General features: G+C 37.6%; 1 protein-coding gene across 5 annotated transcripts in view; it reads right to left on the reverse strand.

The window, feature by feature from the left end:
- Positions 1 to 636: 636 nt before the first annotated feature.
- The window catches only part of atp2b3b (ATPase plasma membrane Ca2+ transporting 3b), a 49,200-nt gene continuing 25,839 nt past the window's right edge, over positions 637 to 23,997 (reverse strand). For 2 of the 5 annotated variants that reach the window (XM_043224700.1, XM_043224699.1), the window contains 14 exons: positions 23,722 to 23,936; positions 23,289 to 23,531; positions 22,360 to 22,601; positions 22,019 to 22,253; positions 21,757 to 21,936; positions 21,559 to 21,646; positions 20,848 to 20,954; positions 20,396 to 20,587; positions 18,850 to 19,063; positions 18,370 to 18,581; positions 17,256 to 17,363; positions 15,431 to 15,613; positions 12,259 to 12,412; positions 4,813 to 4,975 (listed from right to left, as the gene is read on the reverse strand). In XM_043224700.1, coding sequence (XP_043080635.1) covers positions 4,950 to 4,975; positions 12,259 to 12,412; positions 15,431 to 15,613; positions 17,256 to 17,363; positions 18,370 to 18,581; positions 18,850 to 19,063; positions 20,396 to 20,587; positions 20,848 to 20,954; positions 21,559 to 21,646; positions 21,757 to 21,936; positions 22,019 to 22,253; positions 22,360 to 22,601; positions 23,289 to 23,531; positions 23,722 to 23,936 — 2,399 coding nt within the window. In that variant the 3' untranslated portion in view covers positions 4,813 to 4,949. Of the gene's footprint in view, positions 4,976 to 12,258; positions 12,413 to 15,430; positions 15,614 to 17,255; positions 17,364 to 18,369; positions 18,582 to 18,849; positions 19,064 to 20,395; positions 20,588 to 20,847; positions 20,955 to 21,558; positions 21,647 to 21,756; positions 21,937 to 22,018; positions 22,254 to 22,359; positions 22,602 to 23,288; positions 23,532 to 23,721; positions 23,937 to 23,997 lie in introns of all 5 variants that reach the window. The other 3 variants (XM_043224698.1, XM_043224697.1, XM_043224701.1) reach the window with 2 other exon arrangements.

A 23,997-nucleotide genomic window follows, 5' to 3' on the forward strand; every position in this document is an offset into this window, starting at 1 on the left:
TTGTTAAAACCTATATCTTGTTTAGACAGTGACTACTCATCTCATGTATTCTACATTGACACACAAACAAAACATCTAGGGCTTTTTAAACTCATCTACCAAGCTATTACCTAATAACAAAAACCGAGTATAACAACAGAAACCAATTTTATCTTTTGCAATTACTTTATTTATCAGCAGTTTGAGCTGAAATGAACAATGAAATTAAATAGTGTTCACCCAAGAGGTTTTGCTCCATCTAATGCAGGAATTTCTCCTTAATAGTCACTTACCTCAGCCAGTCCATGTTCATCCAGCATCCCAGCTCCAGATAGTAAATATTATATATTCTTATTATGCAGAGGTTCATCGTGGGCTGGAAGACAGTTACCCTTACCTTGTGTCCCATTGGTATAATTATTTTATATAAATGGCATGTAAAAATCATAGTTAATAACTTCACGTTCTTAGCCAGAGTAACCTGCAATGAGAACCAGAACCAGCAACAAACTATGTACAGAATACAGAGTTTGACGGCATGTTTTGCAAAAGTGTTGGAAATCTTGTTACCCCTCCTAAAATGATAACCAGAATGACTTCATCTTTCCAAAAAAGGCAGAAAAAATAATCACAGGCACACAATAAAACACAACCACAGACACTGGTCAAAGTTATTATTGTAGAATACTTTGATTTGATTTTTATACAGACAAAAAGTGTTGACTTATTTTCCCATTAAATTCTTAGATTTCCATACAGTTTAGTCTACAGTATACAGCTGTGTTCTTTCATCATAGATAGATACTTTTTTCTCTTAAGTAACAGGCAGGTAATTATTAATATATTTAATAGTTGATATTTTTTTCTCTTTTTTTTTTCTTTTTTCCATTGTAGAGCAGTAAGTGTATGTTCAGGAGAATGTGCAACTGTTTTTTCCATCAGCTAAAAGAGCACTGATGGAAAAAGACAATAATAATAATAATCATAATAGTCATAATAATAGTAATCATAATAATGTACAAGCTGTTCAATTTTAATTCTTTACAAAAAAGCAAAGGAAGAAAGAAAGAAGAGACAACAGAGTAAAACAAAAGAAAATGTGCTTAAATCGTAAACAAAAGATGCACATGTGCACATTTTGGCAAAATGTACAGTGATGGTGCAGTTGTACAATAATTTATAACTTTTATATTAAATATAGTATATTATTTACTCTTTTTCACATTACATTTTTTCACCTTACCTTGCGTGATTTTTCTACAACAGAATGGAACAAAATGAAGGCAGACGATGGAGTTTTGGATTATCTGATTATCTTTTTTTTTTTATATATATATATATATATATATGCGTATATATATTTGTCACTCTATCAGGAGTCTTGATAAAGTGGCTGTCTGTTGTGGTGGAGAGGAGGGATACCATACATATGCCACTGTAATATATATCATCACTGTCTGGAGAGTTCAATGATTGGGGTATACATCTTATATATAGTTGTTAGAATTCAAAATTATTAAGAGACGAGCATAGCTTGAGGCCTATTTTGGTAGTTAAGCTTTGCTGAGGATAAGATAAGGTTAGGAAATGTTTCTTTATTATGGTATAGCAGGTTCACTGACCTATCCTCCCTGACCACCACTTTGGCCAGCTGATTGTATCTGGGCCTTTAACTGGGTTCAGTCTGTGAGACCTGCCAGCGCTCTCCACACTTGAGACTCCACTGGAACTGTCTGAGCCCGATCGAACCCAGCCAAAGGTCGGACACACTCATGCACCTATAACACAGTTTTGCTTGAAGGAATATTCCGGGTTCAATGCATCTTGAGCATTTGCGACATAATGTTGCAGCTCAATTTTTGATTGGATTATGAATAATAAAATAAGCAGCAAAAATCAAGGTTGCGATGAGGCACCTACAATGCAACTGAATGGTTTTTGAAGGATTTAAAAGCAAGAATGTGACAATTATTATCATAAACTTTGCACTTGCATTTTAAAATGTGTATTACTTGACCTGTAAAATGGTTTAAACAATACTTTTTTTACAATCATTTTAGAGATTTATGGTCTATGCTGTTGTTCATTTGGATTTGACGTGTTGACATTCATGCTGTTTGCATCTTCTGGTTGTCCTATTTATGGATTTTCCTCATTTACTTTACCATTTACCATTGTAAGCCTTGCTGTATCCCACGTGTTTTGGATTTTTTTCAACAAAAGCAGAGACTGAACCCAGAATATTCCTTTATAAATGGGTTTCCTTTTAAAGATCCATCAAGAAAACATTCTGCTAGTCGTAGAACAAGTCAACCCATTTTAAGCAATGTGTCCGTTGGCATATAACATGTAGTCAGATTGGCAGTGCAACACTGCTCCACCTCCAGGCTCCACACCAGAGTATCAGGAGGAGAACATCAGCATTGACTATAGCACATTAATGACAGCACAGATGCGCTGGGAAGAGAAACGTGTGTCCACCAACCGCTTAAGAGCCACAGTGAAGCATCAACAGACAAAAGTGAAGTCAAACAATGACCGTGTAAAGCAAGCGATATGATATCAACATGCTCCGCAAAGACACGACCGACCAATGCAATGACATGATCTAGTGACGCTCATGCTTGCATTGTCTGCTTTCGATATTCGCCAGTTTCTTTGAACTGGACAATCTAGAAAAGTATTCTATACAGATAAAGGTTTTTTTTTTTTTTTTTTTCAAGATCCATATGTACATGTCGTGAAGCGTATTTCACAGAGCTGTGGGCAGGGCAGTCTGTTGCATAAGTGCCGGTCTCATTCCTCAAAATGATTGTAATAAGTTGCAATGCATCGACTGAAGTGGTATGATGGTAACAGTACCGTTTCAGACGATTATGGGGTGTAAAAGGAGGTAACCCCGGATGGTACTAACTGGTAAACTGATCAGTGGAAGGTCAATGGAATGTAACTGAATTACACACACTATCATCTGTCATGAAGAATCATGCATGCCTTTACATATATAATAGGGATTTACTGTTCTGTTGTTCAGTAATGCTAAAATAAGAACCAATAGCCAGACAGCGTGTCTATCAAAGTCCACTGTGAACTTCGATATTGTGCAAAAGTTATGATACCCTCACGGATTGTCCATCTTTAGTATCTTTGATTTTTTTTTTTTCTCTTTTAACTATGGTGTGGCAGTATAAGATGGATTCCCTACCCTGGTGACCACAGTCTGCAGATATTCACAATCTTATATATATTCCACACATGAGGAAAGCAAGTGTGAGTGCGAATGTATTTAAAGGGCCAGCAGATATGCATGTAATTATTTGAACATGTTTAAAGGGTTGATGCATTTGTTGGTGTCATCTGCACAACATGAAATTTAATGGCTTTTATGTGAAAATAATATACGACACCATTAAATGTGGAGTCTGGGCAAACCCACTGAAATCCTTAATTCCAGTTTCAGCTACTTCGAACAAGGTATAACATATTAAAAAGGCCATTTTTGTTGTAAGGCTGATTGCCAATGCTGAGATGGAAAACCCCCGAAATCCCACCCACGATCATTGAATTGCTGAGATGGGATTGCCCAAATCCTTTACCCTGTAGTGTATTTTAAACATGAACATGCTGCGTAAATGTTTAAAATATCATGAGCATGAGTTCTGTTTAAAATGCTTACTCTCTCGGAGTGAAGCTACAAATTGCCCTAAAATAATACTTTTTTTTTTTTTTTTTTTTACATAAAATGCTGTAAAACAATGATCGTTTAAATGGTGCTGCAACGTTTTTGTCTTCTTTTAGTTATCAGCTGACGCATTATAATTGAATTAGTCTAAGCTTCAAATTAATATTATCTTTGCGTTGTTAGTACTTCTTTTTTCTAGCTTTTTTATGCTTTTAGGACAGACACACACACACACACACACACACACACACACACACACAGACACATAGAGAGAAAGAGAGATAGACGAAGTGAAAATGAAAAAATAAAAAAAATCTGGGTGATCACAATAAATAAATGAATAAATAAATAATAATTAAATAAAATGTTTTAAAGCTAATCCATAAAGCATTACTCAGAGTAATAAAAGTCATTTTCTGTGATATCGCAATGATAATCCGAGCACTCAGGATGACGGTGGCGATAGTAAGAAGTCAAACATGATAATAATATTGAGTTTAGCAACACCGATAAAAAGTAAAGTGAATGGACCCCTACTCCACCAGTAGGGAACATATTCCTTTGCATTCTGAGAAGTCAATAGTCACCAGCACTAAAGAGCCTCTAAAATCCATCGGGTCTGGATTCCTCACCTTCTCAGGTCCGTGCAAAGGAACCACAGACATGCAGCAGACTGGCCTCCTCTCCACACGGTGAGAGGAGAGGTGTCTGTGGGGCTGTTGTCGAGACATGAGGAGTGAGACATAGTGCTTTCGGTGGATGGTGGTAGTGGGCAGATGATTGGGATGACCCTGTCTTAGTGTTGGGGGTCAACCACCTACAACGTGTCCGTAGGAGCCTCCCCCACCAGCCTGACCCACACAGGTCCGCATCCTCAGAGTTCTTAGGGTCTTATCCTCATAGAGAGGTCTCCAGGGCGAGGAGGGGGTACAGCTGTCGAGAGGGGGTTGTCCAGTGCCCGTCTGGGCCTGTGGGGAGGTTCAGGTGGTAGACGCCGCTCTCGATGGCGTTGTTGTTGCGGTTAGGCGTGGCGGGGAGGCTGTACTGGCGGTAGGGGCGGGGCGGTGGGCGGGTACGCTGCGGAGGCTGGACCGGAGGAGGAGGGGGCTTTCGGAAGGCCGGATGCAAGTGGTGGTTGTGCCTCGACCACTCCGATTCGTCGTCAATGTCGGTGTCGTCGATCAGCGGGATGTTGTGGATGAAGTCGTTGATGAGAAACTCGGGGTGCGCCATGAAATTGTGGATGGAATTCCTGGACGCGGGTTTCTCGATTCCGTCGTAAAGGGAGCTACGGAACGCTTTCACCACCCGCATCTACACGGGAACAGAGGGGATGAGGCACAGAGAGAGTGAGGACAGGGAGAGGGTTGAGACAGAGGAGGGTGGGAGCAAAGAAATCTCTCAGTACATGTGTGATAGAAAAGACCTGAAACACTGTAGAACCTGTTCTGGACATGCCTTACAATGCACAGACAGCTCAAGATCAGGTTGCTGCAAAAAAAGTGTGCACTAACTGAATCTGTCTGTGTCTTTCTTATAGGGCATAGTAATGATTTTATTTTGATACTTGAAGATGCAATGTGAAATTTCTAGTCACAAAAAACAGAATTGCCAAAAAAAAAAATGTAAGCACATAAATGCTTCAGTTTTTGTAAAAATGCTTAAACCTAAAGTACGCTTCAGTTTTAATGTAAACGCTTAAACCCAAAATGCAGTATGTTTCAATGTGAACTCTTAAGCCCAAAGTATGCTTCAGCTTTAATGTGAATGCTTAAACCCAATGCATACTTCGGTTTCGATGCAAACCCTTAAATGTGAAGGCTTAAACTCAAAGTATGCTTCAGTCTGGCCACAAAAAAGTTTTATGCAAATGCTAAATTGTCAAAACCGAAACTGTATATTTTAGTTTTGATACAAACATTTAGCATATATTTACTGCCATATGCAGCGTTTCCAAGTGTACTCAATTTGACAGCAATAAATTTAATCATGCTAATTCATTTAGGAACGATTAAGCTTTACAGTTATGCTATTCTTCGCTGGTCTAAATATTCAACATTCTGGTTTATATGATATTGCTTAATAGGTTGGGATTTGTAATAAAACCTACCTTTAGAAAAACACTATACGCATAACAATTTTCTTTCCTTTTTGGTCATTCACCATGCATGCATAATGTCCCAGTCATCGCTTAAGCCAATAAGGTGCTGCTCAGACAAAGATTGCAATTCTGTTTTTAGGTTTTATGCTGCAGAAATTACACAATGCACATTGATTTTTTTGATTCTAATACCTATAATCACAGGCTTTATTCTAAAGCTGCACAACCAGATCTTAAGAGTTTCTCAAAGAAAGACAGATGAAAAAAATAAATAAAACCAAATCTAAGACAAAGGAAATGGACCCAAGCTGCCAGTTCGGTTATCACTCAAAATTAAAAATGATGAACATTCTCATAAGCTCAAAACAGAAAACAGACCAGGCCTCAAACACAGAGACAAATGGAAGCACAAAGTACCAAAGAAAAAAGAAAAGCCAATACAAAACATATGCCATGTGTGTATATCGACTTAGTGGTGAAATCTGAAGTAGTGACACAAAGAGAAAGAGAAACATAAGGGAGGATGTCTTGATACACACATAGACACACGGCCAATGGAAGAAAGAGTGGGTAAGAATCTGCAACACAGTGTTAAGCAAAGGAGATGTCATGAATAGATGCATGACTGGGGGTCCGGCTGGTGACATGAAGGGAGGACGCACCCACAGTGATGCAGTATGCTGTTCTTGGAGGAGTTACGATATACTCCTCAAGTGTACTAGCAGCATTCAGGAGTCAACAAGGAAGCAATGGCACTCTAGTAATGTGATTGTGATGTCATAACAGTAGCCATGGAGAAACATGCGTAATGAGGCCATCAGCCAATGATGTCAGTTAATGCCAGTGAGTGAAAATAGGTCATAAGCTGTGAAGTTATATCATAGCTGAGGTGTTAAACATCAAAGGATCTGTAATCTCATCCATGGTTTTATATATCACCCTAATCAGGAAAAGGAGTTTTATTCCAGTTTTTAGTCATGATTTACGACAAATGAATATTTAATATAATAAGAAGAATAGTTATATCAACACATAGGTGTTTCTTCAATTATGAGCACTTCCAAAAAATGTATTTTCACTAGTATAATTTAGCTTTGTTTGTACTAACAACAAGGAAAATGATTTTGTGATATTAACATTTCAATAACATTTACACTACAGTTTTTTTTACAGTGATCTTACTCTTTCCATTTTAATATGCAATAGCTAGTTTTTTATGTACCTAAAACTATATAATAATTTGACTTTTTTTTAGGATAAGTTGGCGAACTTGCAGCTTGATTAGAAATTATACAATAATTTCCTTTTTTAATTTTATTTTTAATTTGCGGCTAAAATGACAGCACAAACAATGTAATTTGTGTATAGAAATCTCAAATTAATTTTCACAATACAAATGTGTTATGATAATTTAAAAAAATTATATATTATATAAGCCGTCATTACGTTTTTTTTCCCAGTTTTTTTATGATTATACAAGGTTCTAAAACGTAATAAGGCGAAAAAAATAAAATAAAATAAAAACGTAGTAAGGGCGAAAAATAAAATAAAAGTGCATATTTGAAGAAACACGTGCAAATTATCTACCCTAGTAGGCCTATGAGATAAATTGCTCCACAGGCTCAGATTACATTGACTGCCAGAGGATAAGTTCTAAAATTTCCAGAGACATCATCTAGACGGATGATGATGACTAGTCACTTCCTGGCACTGAGCCATTGATTACATGACACCAACCGCTGTGACAGAAGACCTTAACAAGCACTATCACACTGACAAGAACAGAGCAGGCACAATAAACAAGGTCACAGCATCTCTGGTTTCTGCAAAAGTCACCTTATCAGCACAAATGGATCACACCTTCGTACAGTATCATGGGCCTGGAATTGAATTGTATTTTTTTTCTCCCTTTGTTATCTCGGTAAGGGATACTATTCTGGATCACAATTTGGATGACAGATTCAGTTGTGAATGTTTAGAGAGGTGTGGAAAAGCACATTCAGTGAGAGAGAGATAGAAAGAGCGCGAGCATCTTTTGGCATGCAGCGGAGCAGTCGAGTGCAGATGATACACAGAGAAGAAGAGCTGAAGAGTGCTGATGAGATCTGCCTCAGTCTATATGCAGAGAAAAGAAGAAGGAGCACGGGAACCGATCAGAAAGCAAAACGCTCATTCCAGTGCAGCTGTCTCGTTGTCGTGTAACAGGAACAGAAACAAACTCAAAAACTCGAATGCATGATGGTAAGCAGTCAGGCTCATGCTGTAAGAGTAACTCAAATGCGGCTGGAGCACATATACACACGCGTCTCTCGTGTGTGTATATATAGTCAGAAGGAAGGAGATTTGAGAGCGCGATCCTTTGCTGTGGCCACCGGCCGGTGCCGCCCACCCCAACCCTCACTTCAACACTCACCCAGCAAAGGAAAAGAAGCTAAAATGACCAAGAAAGAATTTACAAGAGACAAAACAAACAAACAAACAGGAAGGGACTGTCAAGCATTTGGTTAAGTGCTTATCTGTTTTTCCAAAGAGCCTGTTTGTTGAGAAAAAGTCATGCAAATCTGAATCGAGAAACTGTTTGTTTTCATTTTTGTTCTTTGAGTTTCTTTCTTTGTTTTTGTTTTTTTTTGCATGGATACAGGTAAACGTTCGAGTATATCGCCCACTTTTGGGAAATGTGTGTTAGTTTAAAACCGATTGAGTTTTTTTTTTTCTTTTTTACTCTTTGCTCTGGATGTTTGCATGCCAGATTACTATCCACTGTCTCCCCCACGCTGTCCTTCAAAGAAAAAAGCTTGATGGAAAAACTTTTATCATTAAAACCAAAAAGAGACTTCTTTACTCAACAAATATTTCCCAAAGATGTCTGAAATGAAAATAGAGCTACACAGAAAGACTTGAAGCAGACAAAGTGAAAAGATGCAGGAAAGGAGAGGAAGTAGTTAACGAAGCGGTGATGAAGTAATGATTTCATGTTGGATTTGTATGAATGCATTCAGAAAGGTTTATGCATATCACTGGACATGGACCTATTTTCACTCTTTATAATGGGTAAACAATGAAGCTGGTCAAAAATTCGATTAGACTTATCAAAATATCTAACTGCTGTCTTTAATTAGAATTTTTTGTATTTAGAAGTGACTGTAAATGCTGTAAATTATACAGTGCATTTCTCTCCGTAGTGAATTTCAGATTTAGTTTTATTAATACAATTAATCCAACTCAAAGTATGAACGATTCCTTTTTTTTTTTTTAGTTTTTTAAAAGAATATTTTAGAAAAGTATTATAAAATATTTAAAGTGTATTTTGCATCAATATTCTTTGCCCTCATTTGTAATTTATCTTACATAGTGGCAGCCTTGAATAATTCAACTAAGGTAATCTTTATAAAACGATACGATATTATGCATTTAGCGACACACTTAATAAAAAGCACTGTATAATCTGATGACAGAAGTCGCACGGTGACACAGACTATGAATATGATTATCTTTATCAGATGGTAGTAATCGTAGCTGGGAAAACTTTAATAAATTAGCGTCGCTTGGACCTTTCCACTTTGTGAAAATATATTCCACTGGCTCTCTCTCTGATAGGGAGCATCTGTGTTGAGCAGTGAACCATTACCGTACAAGGCAAATGTTTGAGCAAATGAGTGAGATAAACATGAATCTATTAGTGGCAGCACTGCGTCTCTTCTCAACCTCTGGGTTACAATGTGCACCCATCTTACAAAACCTAAAATGAAAACAAACTTGATCCGTAGATCTGTCAAAATATTTTTAAACAAACATTTGTGTGCGAGACAGCTGTGAGGAAAGAAAGTATGTTTTTGGAGAGCTGCGATGAATGATTGATCTAAATATAGCGTTTACTTCTCTAAAGAGCTGCATTGCAGGCGTGAAATGATTTTCGAAGATACGTACTGATGATGTATAAATATATACATCATAAATGAATAAAAATACTATAGTTAGGCAAAGATGTCGAGACGCTAACGTCTACTGAATGTTTCTGTAGTCTGATTTTTAACACGAGGTTGACAGAATGATGTTAGAGTTTGTGAATCGCAGTCGAAACTCAGCGAAAAACCAAAAAACAAGAAAAATGATACGTAGAGGGCTGAAAAAGAAGACTAGAGTGAATGGAGTGGCATATTTTACCCACATAAGCATAAGTCCGCAGACACAAAGTGAAAAAATGTGATGAAAAATGGACAGATACACATGAAGCACATCAAAGAGCGGTCAGCCGCAATGATATATGGTGGTCGTAATGAATAATTCTAGCCTGAAACAAAAAAATACCACAAAGATGGAGAAATAGCTAGGAAAAAAATCTTAAGGTATTGAAAAAGAATGCAGTTAGTCCACTATTTCCGGAAATATAAACATATAACACACAATCTTAAAACCACTAATTAAATACTATCAGGGTTTATTAAAGCATTATTCTGGGTTCAAAATAAGTTTAAAGAATGATAATTATCATTCTTTTAATTACAATTAATCACCCTCATATTGTTCCAAACCTGCATGACTTTATTTCTTCACTGGAACATAAAAACATTTTGTGCTAAATCCAAAGCCCAAGCCTGAATTTCCATACAATGAAAACGATTGGTGACCACAAGCAGAAGGACTTCAATATTTTCGGGCCTTCAACAAAATTGGCCTCTTCCTCTCTTAAAGCAGTTTAAATATAGCGTATAGTGTGTATGATTTATAATACTTTTATGTTACAGTTAGTCACCATCCGCACTAATTGTGTGAAAAAGCAGTATGAACATCTTTAAAGCACCTTATTTATGTCTCAAAGACAAAAGAAAGTCATACGGGTTTGGAATGGCCTGAGAGTTGGTAAATGTATTTTAAGACAGAACTTTTTAACTCAATTGACAGCATCTGTATCCTTGCTTGTGTTTGTAAACTGACAGACAAGCTGATATTATTTTCAACAGCATGACAAAGATGCTATCAATAGAGCTGAACTTGTTTTGAACCCTTGTTTTGATTCCTTTAAAGAATGAAATCTAGACATATGCTAATGGAGTACTTTTGAAAGAAAAACGAAAGACTGTTAGTTTAGAAGAGTTTAGAAGATGCCTACAGAGGAGAGAACAGGAGACAGGTAAAAAATAGATTTAAGCCATGAACCATGTGAACCATGGGACAGAGAAAAAGACTTTGAGGATCTGTGGAAGGGATACGCAGTCCGTAGCACAGAGACATTAGAGGACGCTTTCACACAGTCTCACGATGGAAATTACAAGATGCATTATCTGGAAAAAAGTAGCAGAGGGAAAGAGAATGAAAGAGAGAGAGACAGAGAGAACTATCAGAGGGAGAAGAACCTTATAGGGCTTATACTCGAAGGTTTACCCCTGTGTAGGCTCAAAAGCCATAGCAGTGCAGCACATTGAGTAGCTCTGCTTACTGTACAACCTCATCTTTTTAGCAAACCACGCTTGACAACAGAAGTCCCTCGGAAAATAAGTGCTCTCTCTGTGTTCTCTCTGTAGGTTTTTTGGATTACATTTATCTTCCCATTGCAAGTTTTCTCGCAACATCCAGACGCGCTTTAAAAAACAAATAAAAATGTAAAAGCGCTATTTAATTATTTCACAAAATTATTCAGTTATTCAGTATACACAAAGTCATGTTGTGGATTTGCCGGTTTGTATATAAATAATCATTAGGAAAATGCTTTTTTAAAGCTGAAGTGTCATTTTTCATTTATCTATTTATTTTTTGGTTCAAATTACAGTTCAAAATATCCATAGACAACTATAAATGAGTAAATTGTACGCTGATTTGTCCATAAAGCGTTTCCCTGTGGTGGCACTGGAGTGTTTGTCCAACCAAAGGTTCGTGTTTATGAAATCTCATCTAGCATATTTTTTGCAATTCCGTTTGCTCAAAAAACAACCACTTCAGCTTAAAAAAAAAAATTAAATAATAATAACACTCTAATTCATATCAATCTATTTTACGCCACGCACTTAACACTAACGTTTTTTGTATAATTTTGTTGTAGGTAACAGGCTTAGTTTTGGACAGAGAGAGGACAGAGAATGGCTTATCGAGGAACGGGGATTTGAAAATAAAACCAACACCTTCAGACAACAAAGAAGAACCCAACAACAAGAGAAAAGGCCCGACACAGCAAGACAGCACACAGAAATCGAGAGAAGGAGAGGAGGGACTCGGGGAGGAGACACAAACAGCGGCCCATAGAGGATCGGTCAAAGCCAGACAGGCCAAAGAGCCACTCAATCACAGAGAAACGACTACAGAGAAGGTTTCAAATACAGAACAGAAGTACCACGGCACACGGTGGGGTGTTGCATGTGCTGCTGTGTGTGAGGAGGAATGCGTGGAGCATGTGATGTGTGTGTGTGTGTGTGTGTGTGTGTGTGTGTGTATAAGAGTCTTCATGTGTCTCTGAGTGTGTGAATGTTGTGTCTGACACAGGTAGGGAAAGCAGGGAACTCACTCCCGGGAGCGGCGCTTGCATTGGCAGTGGAGAGAACTACATGAGTGGGGGTAGAAATATTGGTTACGTCATGGAGCTGGCTGAGCACAGAGGATCGACGTCTCACTGCACCCTGAAACGAACCACTTCTCTTGAACGTACTCACTACCTCCATCTGCAGGAGAGAGAGAGAACCACATCATATACACACTTCAGAGCAAGAAAAAGAGAAAGAGCAAGAAGGAGGGAGCAGAGCGATGAGAAAATATGCTTGTGATGTTTCACCCGGTAGGAGAAAACAAAGCTATGTTGCCATTGTGTACTAAGGGACACATCTTTAGACATTGAAAGCACAGTTTTTAACCCCAAAATAAAAATTCCGTCATTATTTATTCTTCCTTATGTTGTTGTAATTCCATTACTTGTTGTTTTTGGGGCTTCTTAGGCAAGGTCACTATATGGGAACAGGCATAATTATTTTTCCTCATTTCTTCTTTTTGGGTTTCACAGAAGAAAGAAAGTCATGAGGCTGAGTAAATTTTCATTTTTGGCTAAACTGCCCTTATAATCTGCAACAAGGATCATAATGAAAGTCATGATGAAATCATAATTGACCCAGTTTACTTTCTTAGAATAAGGTCTGGGTCTTTTTAAGAGTGATTTATCGGTGCATAATATAACAAAGAGAATAAAAGTCTTTATAATCATTCATCAAAATGTAATAACTTGTTCTGTCACAAACACAATTAATCGCTGACCGCCAAGTCATATCAATAAATAATACAAAATCAAGTCCTGAATATCATATTCACTCAAGAATACATAAACTGGTTGCAAATGGCATTTCACTTAAAGAAACATGATGAATTGTCAGTTAATTTTTCCAGAAATAGAGCGCGGATGTTACTGCAGTATTCTTTTGTTTCTAAATGGCTTGGTTAAAAGATCAAATAGACAGCACAAGATAAGTTCATTGAACATTACTTGTAATAAAAGCTAACACAACAAATGGATGCCTCTGCAATCACAACCCCCCAAATGTTTCACTTCTCTGAAACTCACTTTGCGCGCTGAATCAATTTTACATGCAGCCCTTAAGAACAAGTTGAACCAGGCCAAACCGAAATGGGAAATGCCGTAAGAATATGCAATCATCTTGCATAAGACCTCATCGATAATTAATCTGCAAATACCCTGTGTCAAAAACACAACACCGAGAAATGGAGGTGCTCTCCTCGGTGGAGTCACGCAGGATGAAAGCTGTGATTAGATTAAGCTGACTGATGATATGAGGCCAGCCGTTATAATGTGTGTCGTGTTTTGCCTACTCAGTGTCGAGCAGAAGGGAATCGATAGAAACCTTGTAAGGAGCATTACAAGCACTTCAGCAATCTATACCGGGCACTCCAAATTTTAAAAAATGTCTATATAATGCTCTACTATCCCATCAAGTCTGCTCACTGATGGTGTATATTGGCAAGAACATGGCCAAAAGAGTGAGTGCTACATCTTCCATGCAAGCTTTCTGTTGTAAGAGCTCTTTCTAAAGTTACAGTGCCATGAACCAACATGCACCACGACCCACCTCATCCATGTCTGCCGACCTTTAATATCTTATATGTACCTTGTGCAATTCTGGTAGCAACTCACAAGCGCACAACACAACAGATCTTTCCACAAAGACGCTATTAAGTTTTTTCTAGCACAATTTAAGGAGCAAGCACACACCAATTCTAGGCAGACCCAAACACATAAGGAGAGAAAATCTCACTTCAAGTCATGGATGGAGTCCAGATCGAGAACTATGATTAGCATGAGAACAATTCAGTTCTACTCAAGGAAATTAATTTAGCACCGGACTCAAATCAAGCTTCTTCAACAATATTAATAATAATAAAAAAAAAAACTGTGAGCTGAGTTGAAAATTGTAGAGAGAAAGAGATAGTGAACAGAAAAAGGACAGAGAAACAAAATAGTATAATACACATTTGGTTGATTATATATGCAGATCAAATCAAAATAAGAATCACTGTACTTCTAATATATTCTTCTCACTAAGGTAAGCACATTTATAATAATATTACATGCTTTGATGTGTAAGTTAGGGATGCACTATAAATATGTACTATATCACTAGTTATTAGAGGTTTATCTTATTGTTTCAGTAGATACACTACTGTAAAGTTTGGACTTTTTTCCTGAAAGTAATTAATGAGGACAAATTAAATGAACTTTCTGTTCTTCAAAGAACAATTTTTACAAAAATGTTAAGCAGCACAAATGTTTTCAACAATTGCAGCCTTGTTAAGCATGTAATAAAAGACTTACTTTATAGATTTTATAGATACATTTTTATAATTACTTTATATATTTATAGAAATCTTACAAAAATGTCTAAACCCTTCATTTCTTACTGTACAATATCACATTTAGCATTTAAAATGAATTGATTTTTGGTTCTGGTTTATAGTTTTTTTTTGGGTTATATATATATATATATATATATATATATATATATATATATATATATATATATATATATATATATATATATATATATATATATATATATATATATATAATATAGAGTTATATACAGTCATAATATGAAAATAATTAGCAGTTTAACATCAATCAGATCTTTAATGTTAGTGCATCCCCAGAGTCAAACATTGTTCCAATCTTTCAAGCTCTATCAAGTCTGAGGAACAACATATTCAAGTCCCATGCAGCGCACCGGGCTGCGACTGATTCTGTGCTGTGACTCTGAGCCAAATGAGTTACTAAGCAATAAATTAGGACTTTAAAGGACTCGAGTTACATAATAGAGTGACAAAACAGAGCTCTGTGCACGGGAAAGGGGGGAGGGAATGTTATAGATTCTTGTTGGGGGAAATCTATACGCATTTAGTGAAGGGTCCCAACAGTGGGAAGCAGAGACAGAGATAGAGTAGCTAGTAGGAGAGGAGGAAGGAGAAGAGGAAGAAGGCAAGGATGAACTAATGTTGGTGATTCAGAGAAGGTCTAGAGAGAGCGAGGAGAGAAGAGGAGGAAACGAAAGGAAAAGCAAAAGAGCATTCTTTGAGGAGACATAAGTTCTACTGTCTGTGGAAACCAAATAGGTGACTAGAGCTCTAACTGGTACTAGCAGAGGGATTGATTGGTCAGAGGTAAGGGGTCTCATGCACAGCACCTGAGTCTGGATACGGTTAAGGCCTCTAAACCAGAGGATCTGTCCCCTGCGTAGCTCCCTCTCAGCGTGGTCTATCTCCTCCTCATCCTCGGCCAGCTCGTCTTCCGTCATCTCATCAGTCCCTGGCCCGTGGCCTGCCTCCTTCAGACACTTCAGGTGACTAGTGGGCACGGTGGCGATCACCTGAGATGAAAATAAGATTTTGTTTAAGATGAATGACATGTGGCTGTACGATGGTGAGCAGGGCTGAATATACAGTTTATAAAAAAATAGGCAAAAACATGTAAATATCCTATCTTTTTTTAAATTCTAGAACTACCAAAACTCGGCCCTATTAAAGTATCACCGGGGCCGTCAAACCCATAATAATCTCAATACATACATATTATTATTTAAATATATTAAAATTGACAGTGGTTGCTTTAAATTGTAATATTACTGTAATTTGACCGAATAAATGTAGTTTTGCTGAGCATGAGTAACTTAAAAAAAAATTATTTAAGAAAATATGTCGAAAATATTTGAATGGTAGCCTATTAGATATATTAACCCATGCACGCCCCTGCTTTTTCTATCAGTGTATTTCGACAAAATTGTCAACATTTTTAATATTAGCTGTAACGTGAAAATAATTAGTAGCTTATCATATCAGCCACAATCGGCACAATAAATATCATCACATGTTCAGCTCTATCAAATCTGATTAACCACATTTTCAAGTCCCATGCAGCACCAGGATGGCACCTATGGCCAAAAACATAGACAGCCCTTATAATTAAAAGCACTCCCATTCTATCACATTTAGTGGTGGAATTAGCCACACCCCCTTTCCCCAGAACTCCGCCCTACAAAGACACAGCTGATCTGTCAGAACTGGCAGCAGCAAGATAACATTGTTGCAAGACAAACCTGAAAAATGCTTACGAAGCTGGAATCTGTGCTTAACTTGCATAATCCAGTTCATTCTTGCTGCCCTAAGATTATGCAAAATGACTGACAGGCAGAAAGTATCTTTAAAAAAAAAAACTTGGCTTTGAGTGGTTAAACAATGAATCTGTAGTCTGTGATATCTATCAGACAATGGGGATATTTCCTAAGTAGCATTCTATTAAAAATAGCTTTTAGCACCTTTTTATGTGTCTATTTTGGCTACACCAGTTCATGAGACTTAACGCATAAAATCGATCATGCATCCACTGACAAATATTCACAGTAAGATAAAAACCAAAGAGTTTGTCCACCAATAAAATGCTGCACTGAGTCTGGAAGAACTTGAACCCAACTGAACACCCGTGGGATGAATTCAATATGAGCCAGACCTCATTACCCGACATCAGTGCCTGACCTCACTGACGCTCTTGTGTCTTAATGGGAGCAAATCCACACAGCTATGTTCCAAAATCTAGTAGAAAAAAGCCTTCCCTGAAGAGTAGACGCTGTTATAGCAGTAAAAGTCCCAATTAATGTACACTGGTTTGAAATTAATCACATGTGGCACACAGTTTGGCTGGTAACCTGTGGTCACGATGTGTACTGTATATTACAATTGAAAGGGGAAGTATATTAGATGCGCACGAAATAATTTACATTTATTTGAATATTTTCTTAAGTTACTAAAAGATATATTATAACATGCTTCCAGATAGCATATGAGGCAGTCTGGCAAATTTCTCAGCTGATGCAATAATTTCAAACTGGCCAATAAATCAGATTCTTTGGGGGAAGAAAATATTAAACTTGATGAAATACTCGACACCTTCGGTCACACAAAGATTTTGTTTAAGGTTGTTCTCCTTATTTGTTTTCTCATGTCTCTTGCTTTTACCTGACCCCACAGCAGTTCTCCAACTCCCACGAAGAGGCACCACAGCCATTGCTCCACATTGAGAGGGGCACAGCTGAAGGGCTTGCCCCCAAATTGCACAATCACAATCTGCACACAGATTAACAGAACTGTTATCCCAGATACATTTACTGTTTTAAAACTGTATGATTTTTTTGTACTGTGGAAAATAAAAGATGCTATTTTGAAGAGTGTTTGTAAACAAACTGATTCGGTTCCCATTAGCTTTCATTCACACGCCTGTCAAAGTGGATGGATCTTATTTATCGGGATGTGCCACAAATTCTATATTCTTGTTAAAAGGATAGTTTACCCAAAAACCTAAATTCTGTCATTAATTCTGTCACCCTCGTGTCATTCCAAACCCATACGACCTTCATTCATCTTTGGAACACACATTAAGATATTTAATGAAATCTGAGAGCTTTCTGACCCTCCATAGAAAGCAATTTAACTACTGCGTTCAAGGCCCAGAAAGGCAGTAAGGACATCGTTAAAATACGACAATAGTTCAACCATAATTTTATGAAGCTACGAGAATACTTTTTTGCGCAAAGAAGACCGAAATGAATAATTCCGTCCCATCCGTGTCAGTCGATGCATGTTAACGACAGTACCATGACACATGTGCGTTACATGAACCATTTGATCAGTGTCGTTCTTTTACTGTCAATGTCAGATCTGTTACTGTCTATCAAAGGTCAGAAAGCTGTGGGATTTCATCAAAAATTAACAAAGGCCTTACGGATTTGGAACAACATGATGGTAAGAGAATTTTCACTTTTGGGCGACTTATCCCTTTAAATTTAAGGTTAGAGGTCAGTATTTGTTTCAGCATTATTTATGCAATGAGCATTGTGATTGACATTACTAGTGAAGTCTTTAGACAATAATAGTTTAGAAATCTAAACTAAATGATAGTAGAACTAGTTACAATTATGCTTCTCAAAATTGATCTTGTTTTAAAGACTTTTTTAAAAGGCAAAACAGCACAAAAAATACTGATCACAAATTTAGTTTGTTAACCATGTGGTTCACATTCTGCAGAAACCTGGAGAATCTGCTCTTAGAGCACAATGCAAAAAGTATCTCTGACCTGCACTCCAAATGTTCCCAGAACAATACTGCAGAAGATAGGGTTGGCGAAGATGCCGTCGAACACGTTCCTTTCGCCGTGAATCTTGCGAGCATTGATCTCGTTGAAGAGCTGCATCAGGACGAAGGTGTTGAAGATGATGGTGTAGTGTTCGGATGGGGGTGAGTGTAAGGGGGCGTTACGGCCGCTGTCGATGTTGAAGATTTTCTCTCCTTTTTAGGATAACAGAAATGAAGGCATACAAAATTAAACTGCTCTTAAAAGTTTTAAATGTGCACTCAGCATGCACTCACCCATTCCCCCAGATCAGACGCCTATACTAGTATAGCTCTCACTCTCAGAGCTGCTAAATGAATATGTAAGTATATGCAACATATCGCAGACTGTAAAGTTAAGTCTGAATTGTAAGCTGCTACCCTATTATTCATCTTATAAATAATGCAAAACAACACATATTGATCCTTGAACTCTCTGTCCTACCGACAAACAGCAGGGTGAAGATGATGACGAGCTGATAGACTCCGTGACCCAGGATGTTCTTCATCATTGTGAGCGAGATGAGGGGGTTGTTGCGCCCGTAGGGTTTCCTAAGCAGCAGAGCTTCGGTGGGCGGCTCGGTGGCAAGAGCCAAAGAGGCAAATGTATCCATGATCAGGTTGACCCACAACATCTGTACTGCTTTTAGCGGAGAGTCCTACACACAGACACACAGAGATTGCAGATGAAGGTACTGAATTACGCTCTTGGCCAGTGAAGAGTGTGCAGTACCAACAGTCTCCAGCAGGAGGCTCAGTGGCTGATTTAATTATAGCTGCCTTCCTTTTGCTATGAGCTTGAGAGGTGCAATGCAGTCAGTTCTCCTAACCTGCATGACACAGAGCTATCAGCGATCTAGAGTGGCCATCTCTCACTTACCGCAGGGCTGCCAACTCTCACGCATTCATCGTGGGATTCACGCAAATTAAAATCTTTCTCAAGCTCCATTGCCACACATGCAATTTAAAGCACCCTCAGTTAAAACTACACTAATAAAAGGATACTAATAATAGGATATTGGCTAAACAAATGTAGCAGTTAAGATTGCAATTGCAATTCTTTGAACATTCCTATTCTTGTAGTGAGAAAAAGTTAATAGTTAAAGAAAGTGTCTAAAGTAATTTCATAATGCTTTTAAAACTAATTTAAACAACATAAAACCAACCAAATTAAGTGTAAATTTTTTTTTTTTGAAACAGTGTTAAACACCAAAGTTATAATCTTCCCAAAACAGACTAAACAGAGTTTAAGTCAAATTAAATTTTAAAAAATGACTTAGAATAAAGCAATAATTGTCACTGAAACTAATAAACATTTTAGTCAAAAATTATTGGTATGGTAGGTTTTCTGTACTGTTGAACCAGCCATTAGAAACTTACAGGTGGAAAATGAAAAGCATCTTCTGGTTCTTATCAGAGGAGGATTTGATGCCTCTTAAGAATTAATTGGTATTTTAATGTGATATAAACTACTTTAGTAAAATAAGATAAAAGTAGTTAAAGTAAAATAAATAAAAATATTTACTAACCTTCTCTGTGTATGTTATATCCAATTTTACAACTTAAATGCATGATAACCTGACACCTAAAACTCTAATATGACCAGCATAAAATGAAATAAAAATAAAATGACTGCGGGTGCTTTTGTAAAAATATTAGCTTCACATTTATGCTTTTAAATCCTCCAAACATTGACCCAATTGTAATCGCATCATCACAGCTTGCATTTTTAAAGGCCAATTGAAAATAATTGTTTGGGGAAAATAACATAGTACCACACTAAGCATAATTCAAATAAATTAAAGTACTACATAAAAACCTGAACTAAAATAATAAATAAATACATTAATTTTAAAGCAATAAATTACTAATCCTAAAATGAAATATTATTTAAATGATAAAACTGACACATCACAAAATCACTGACATTAAAAGCTAACAATAAAATACTAATAACACTAAAATGACAATAGTTTGAGTGTGTGCGCTACCTGTGTAATGCAGGCCCCAGTGAAAGCTACGATGACGGCCACTACATTGACAGTAAGCTGAAACTGCAGGAACTTGGAGATGCTGTCATACACATTTCTCCCCCACATGACAGCCTTCACAATGCTGGAGAAGTTATCATCGGTCAGGATGATGTCAGAGGCTTCTTTAGCTACATCAGTGCCTGCTATACCCTGGAGACGGCAAGACAGAGAAAGAGCAAGAAATTTAGGTTCTGCATGCACCAAAATCAGATTCTTTGGAGAAAAGTGGCTTTTATTCAACGGAGAGCTTCCTGTGTTATTATACACCCTTGTTGGGTGAACATGATATAAGTAGAGCTTCTAATAAATCAATATTCATCTCCTACCATTACTCATCTCTGAGCTACCTCTTGGATGGAAGGACGAATATATGAATAGATTAGAGGGAAGTGTTCGTCAGATGTGCTTACCATTGCAAAGCCCACATCTGCCTTCTTGAGAGCTGGCCCGTCATTGGTCCCATCACCAGTTACGGCCACCACCTGTCTCTGCTCCACTACAGTGCTGTCAATGATGCCTACACAATAGCATCATCACACAGCAAACAATTACCAGCTAGCACATGACCTTGACCAATCACTGAAAACAAGTACTGGCACCACAAAACATGAATTCATCAGTCTGATACATTTTAATTGATTGTATGTTGAGCAAATTTACATTGTAAATACACACCTGAAACAACAATTTGGACATGTTTTAAAAGCTATATATATATATATATATATATATATATATAACCTTAGTAATACCTAAAATTACATATTAAAATATATTAAAACAGAAAAGTACAAATGCATCTTTGCTAAGCATAAGAGAACATAAAACTTTTGAACAGTAGTGTAACTTTGTCATGGTCTTAAAATCTGATGTCTCTTTGATCTAATAAGTGTAGAGCTATAAAATCTATAAAACGCGAATTTAATGTAATCATAAATAATTAGTTTGTAAATGTAATTAATTTATAAATGTAAAAATGTTAAGTAAAAAACAATTTAAAATATAAATATAAAATACAAATGGAAGTTTAACCATTTTGGACACCACGTAATTCTCGTATCACACATGGTAGTATTCGGTAAGATTGGGTTTAAGAATGATGAGCAGAAAGAGCATTTTACCTTTTACGAGAGTGTGTTTGTCCGTGGGGGAGGAACGTGCAAGGACTCTGAGTTTAGGCCAGATCTTATCAATTCTCTCTTGCTCAATCTAAAACACAAATGCAAACACATGCACGCACACAGAGCACGGACATTCATGATTTGGTTTAGTCTGTATTGGTTTGGCGCTGAGATGGCTGCGATTCAATTTTCACAAACCTCTCCTTTCTCATTCCTGATCCTTCGGTTGAAGTCTTTACCCTCCAGGCACAGAAAGTCATCCCCGGGCTGAATGATGCCACACTTGGCAGCAATAGCTCGTGCTGTGTTGATGTTGTCGCCGGTGACCATGCGCACAGTGATGCCTGCCCTCTGACACTTGCGGATGGCTTCGGGGACCTGCGGGAGGAGCAGAGAAATGCTTGAAAAGAGAAAGCGCATGACAAGGACACAGGAAACATGTTCTTACTGCACACTGTACCTCAGGTCGAACGGGATCCTCGATCCCCACGACTGCGATGCAGGTCAGATCTGTGACAATTTCAGCTTCGTTATCCCAGTCAGGCTCAGGGTCACCAGAAAGATCACGATAACCAATGCAGATGGTTCGCAGGCCTTCACAAGCCATGGGCTCGATCACTTTCTTCACCATCTCATCTCGATCCCGTGGCTTGAAGCTGCGTGCTTCGCCACTGGCACCAAGTATCGAGGAACACCTGAGGTAGAAGAGAAAACAGGAAGGATAAAAAAGAGGTGTTTAATGACAAGCAACATAGTTACGGTTTAAATTTCCTACCGTAGATCTTGTTGTGGTTTACTAACTTTTTGAGAAGGATCTCAGACGCTCCTTTGCTGTAGAGCCGGAAACTTCCATCCGGCATCTGCACCACAGTGCTCATGGACTTGCGTACAGAGTTGAAAGTGTAGACTTTGTAGAGTTTCTCCTCTGGTATTTGCTCTCTCACAGGAACGTAGTCTCTCTTCAGATCCAGCAGGAAGCCCAGCAGACCACACTCTGTCTTATTACCGACCTGCTTGGGCAGACCACCTTCCACATCCGGTGGCTGAAAGAGAATTGAATTGAAGGAAGAGACAGGGGAGAGAAAATGAAAAGCATTGGATTATTTGTCTTTGACAAGTCAGTACAAAAGTAAATTCTTTCTAAACTAATAATGCCTCCCTTTAATAATGCTTGTAAGTTTAACAGTAAAATACTGTAAAAAAAAATACTATGGTACTATCTATCTGTTATTTGGTTAACAGCAAGTTTCCTTACTATATATGGTGAAATCTTTAATTAATCATGTCAGTATATTATACAGGCATACAACTAAATAGTAGAATGTAATATGAACACTCAAATAATGGGATATAACATTATTGTTTCTTCACAGCAGTTCATTCTGTAACCTTAAAACTGTGTTAACATGATTTTTATAGTAAAGTCCTGGCAACCCCTGCTGTGTTTTTTTTACTGTAAAATAATCAGATTACATGCAGGTGACTTGGCTGAGAGTCCATCTAGAACATCTGTAGATCATTTTAAAAGGGCTTAACCAGCTAAAACTAGACAAGGCTGGATATAACATTTTATATAGCATTAAAATTAATTAATTAATAATTTTTTTATTTTTTTATATACTGTATATATATTTCTCTCTCTCTCTCTCTCTCTCTCTCTCTCTATATATATATATATATATATATATATAATTTTTTTTTTAATTTTTTCATAATATCCGATCTCTCACCATGATCTTGGAGGTATAGGCGCAGTTGATAGATATGGAATTGACAATCATCTCTAGGGTGTTATGGTTGATCTGGCTGGGCTCAGGGATCTCACGGAAGTGCTGGTCGTTGACGTAGGCCTGCACTACAGTCATACGGTTGGTAGTGAGAGTGCCGGTCTTGTCAGAGCAGATGGCTGTGGCATTGCCCATTGTCTCGCAAGCATCCAGGTGACGCACTAGGTTATTGTCCTTCATCATTTTCTGAATTAACATCAACAGAAGATTTGGGCGGTGAAAAAACTGTGTTCACAAAACATGCTAAAAATAATACATGAAAAAACATCCAGAGAAAAAATTGTTTATTTTTGCTTATCTAGTCTGTTAGTTCTACAATACATTTGATCTGCTGTTTAGACACACAAGCACAGACTGCACCTGTTCTCTCTCTCACCTTAACTGAATAGGCCAGGGAGATGGTAACAGCAAGGGGAAGACCCTCAGGCACAGCTACCACTAGCACAGTCACACCAATGATAAAGAATTTGACAAAATACTGCACGTAGATGGGCGTGCACTCTGGCAGCCAGCTCCGCCCCTCCACCACAAACGTCTCAATCACAAAGTACAGCACCAGGATGATAACTGTAATGGCTGACATCACAAGACCTACAAACAAAACAGTATAATAAACAAATCTTTAGGATACGTGCAGCTCAACTGACTATAA

The sequence above is a fragment of the Puntigrus tetrazona genome, chromosome 23 (genome assembly GCF_018831695.1).
Source record: "Puntigrus tetrazona isolate hp1 chromosome 23, ASM1883169v1, whole genome shotgun sequence".
NCBI lineage: Eukaryota > Metazoa > Chordata > Actinopteri > Cypriniformes > Cyprinidae > Puntigrus > Puntigrus tetrazona.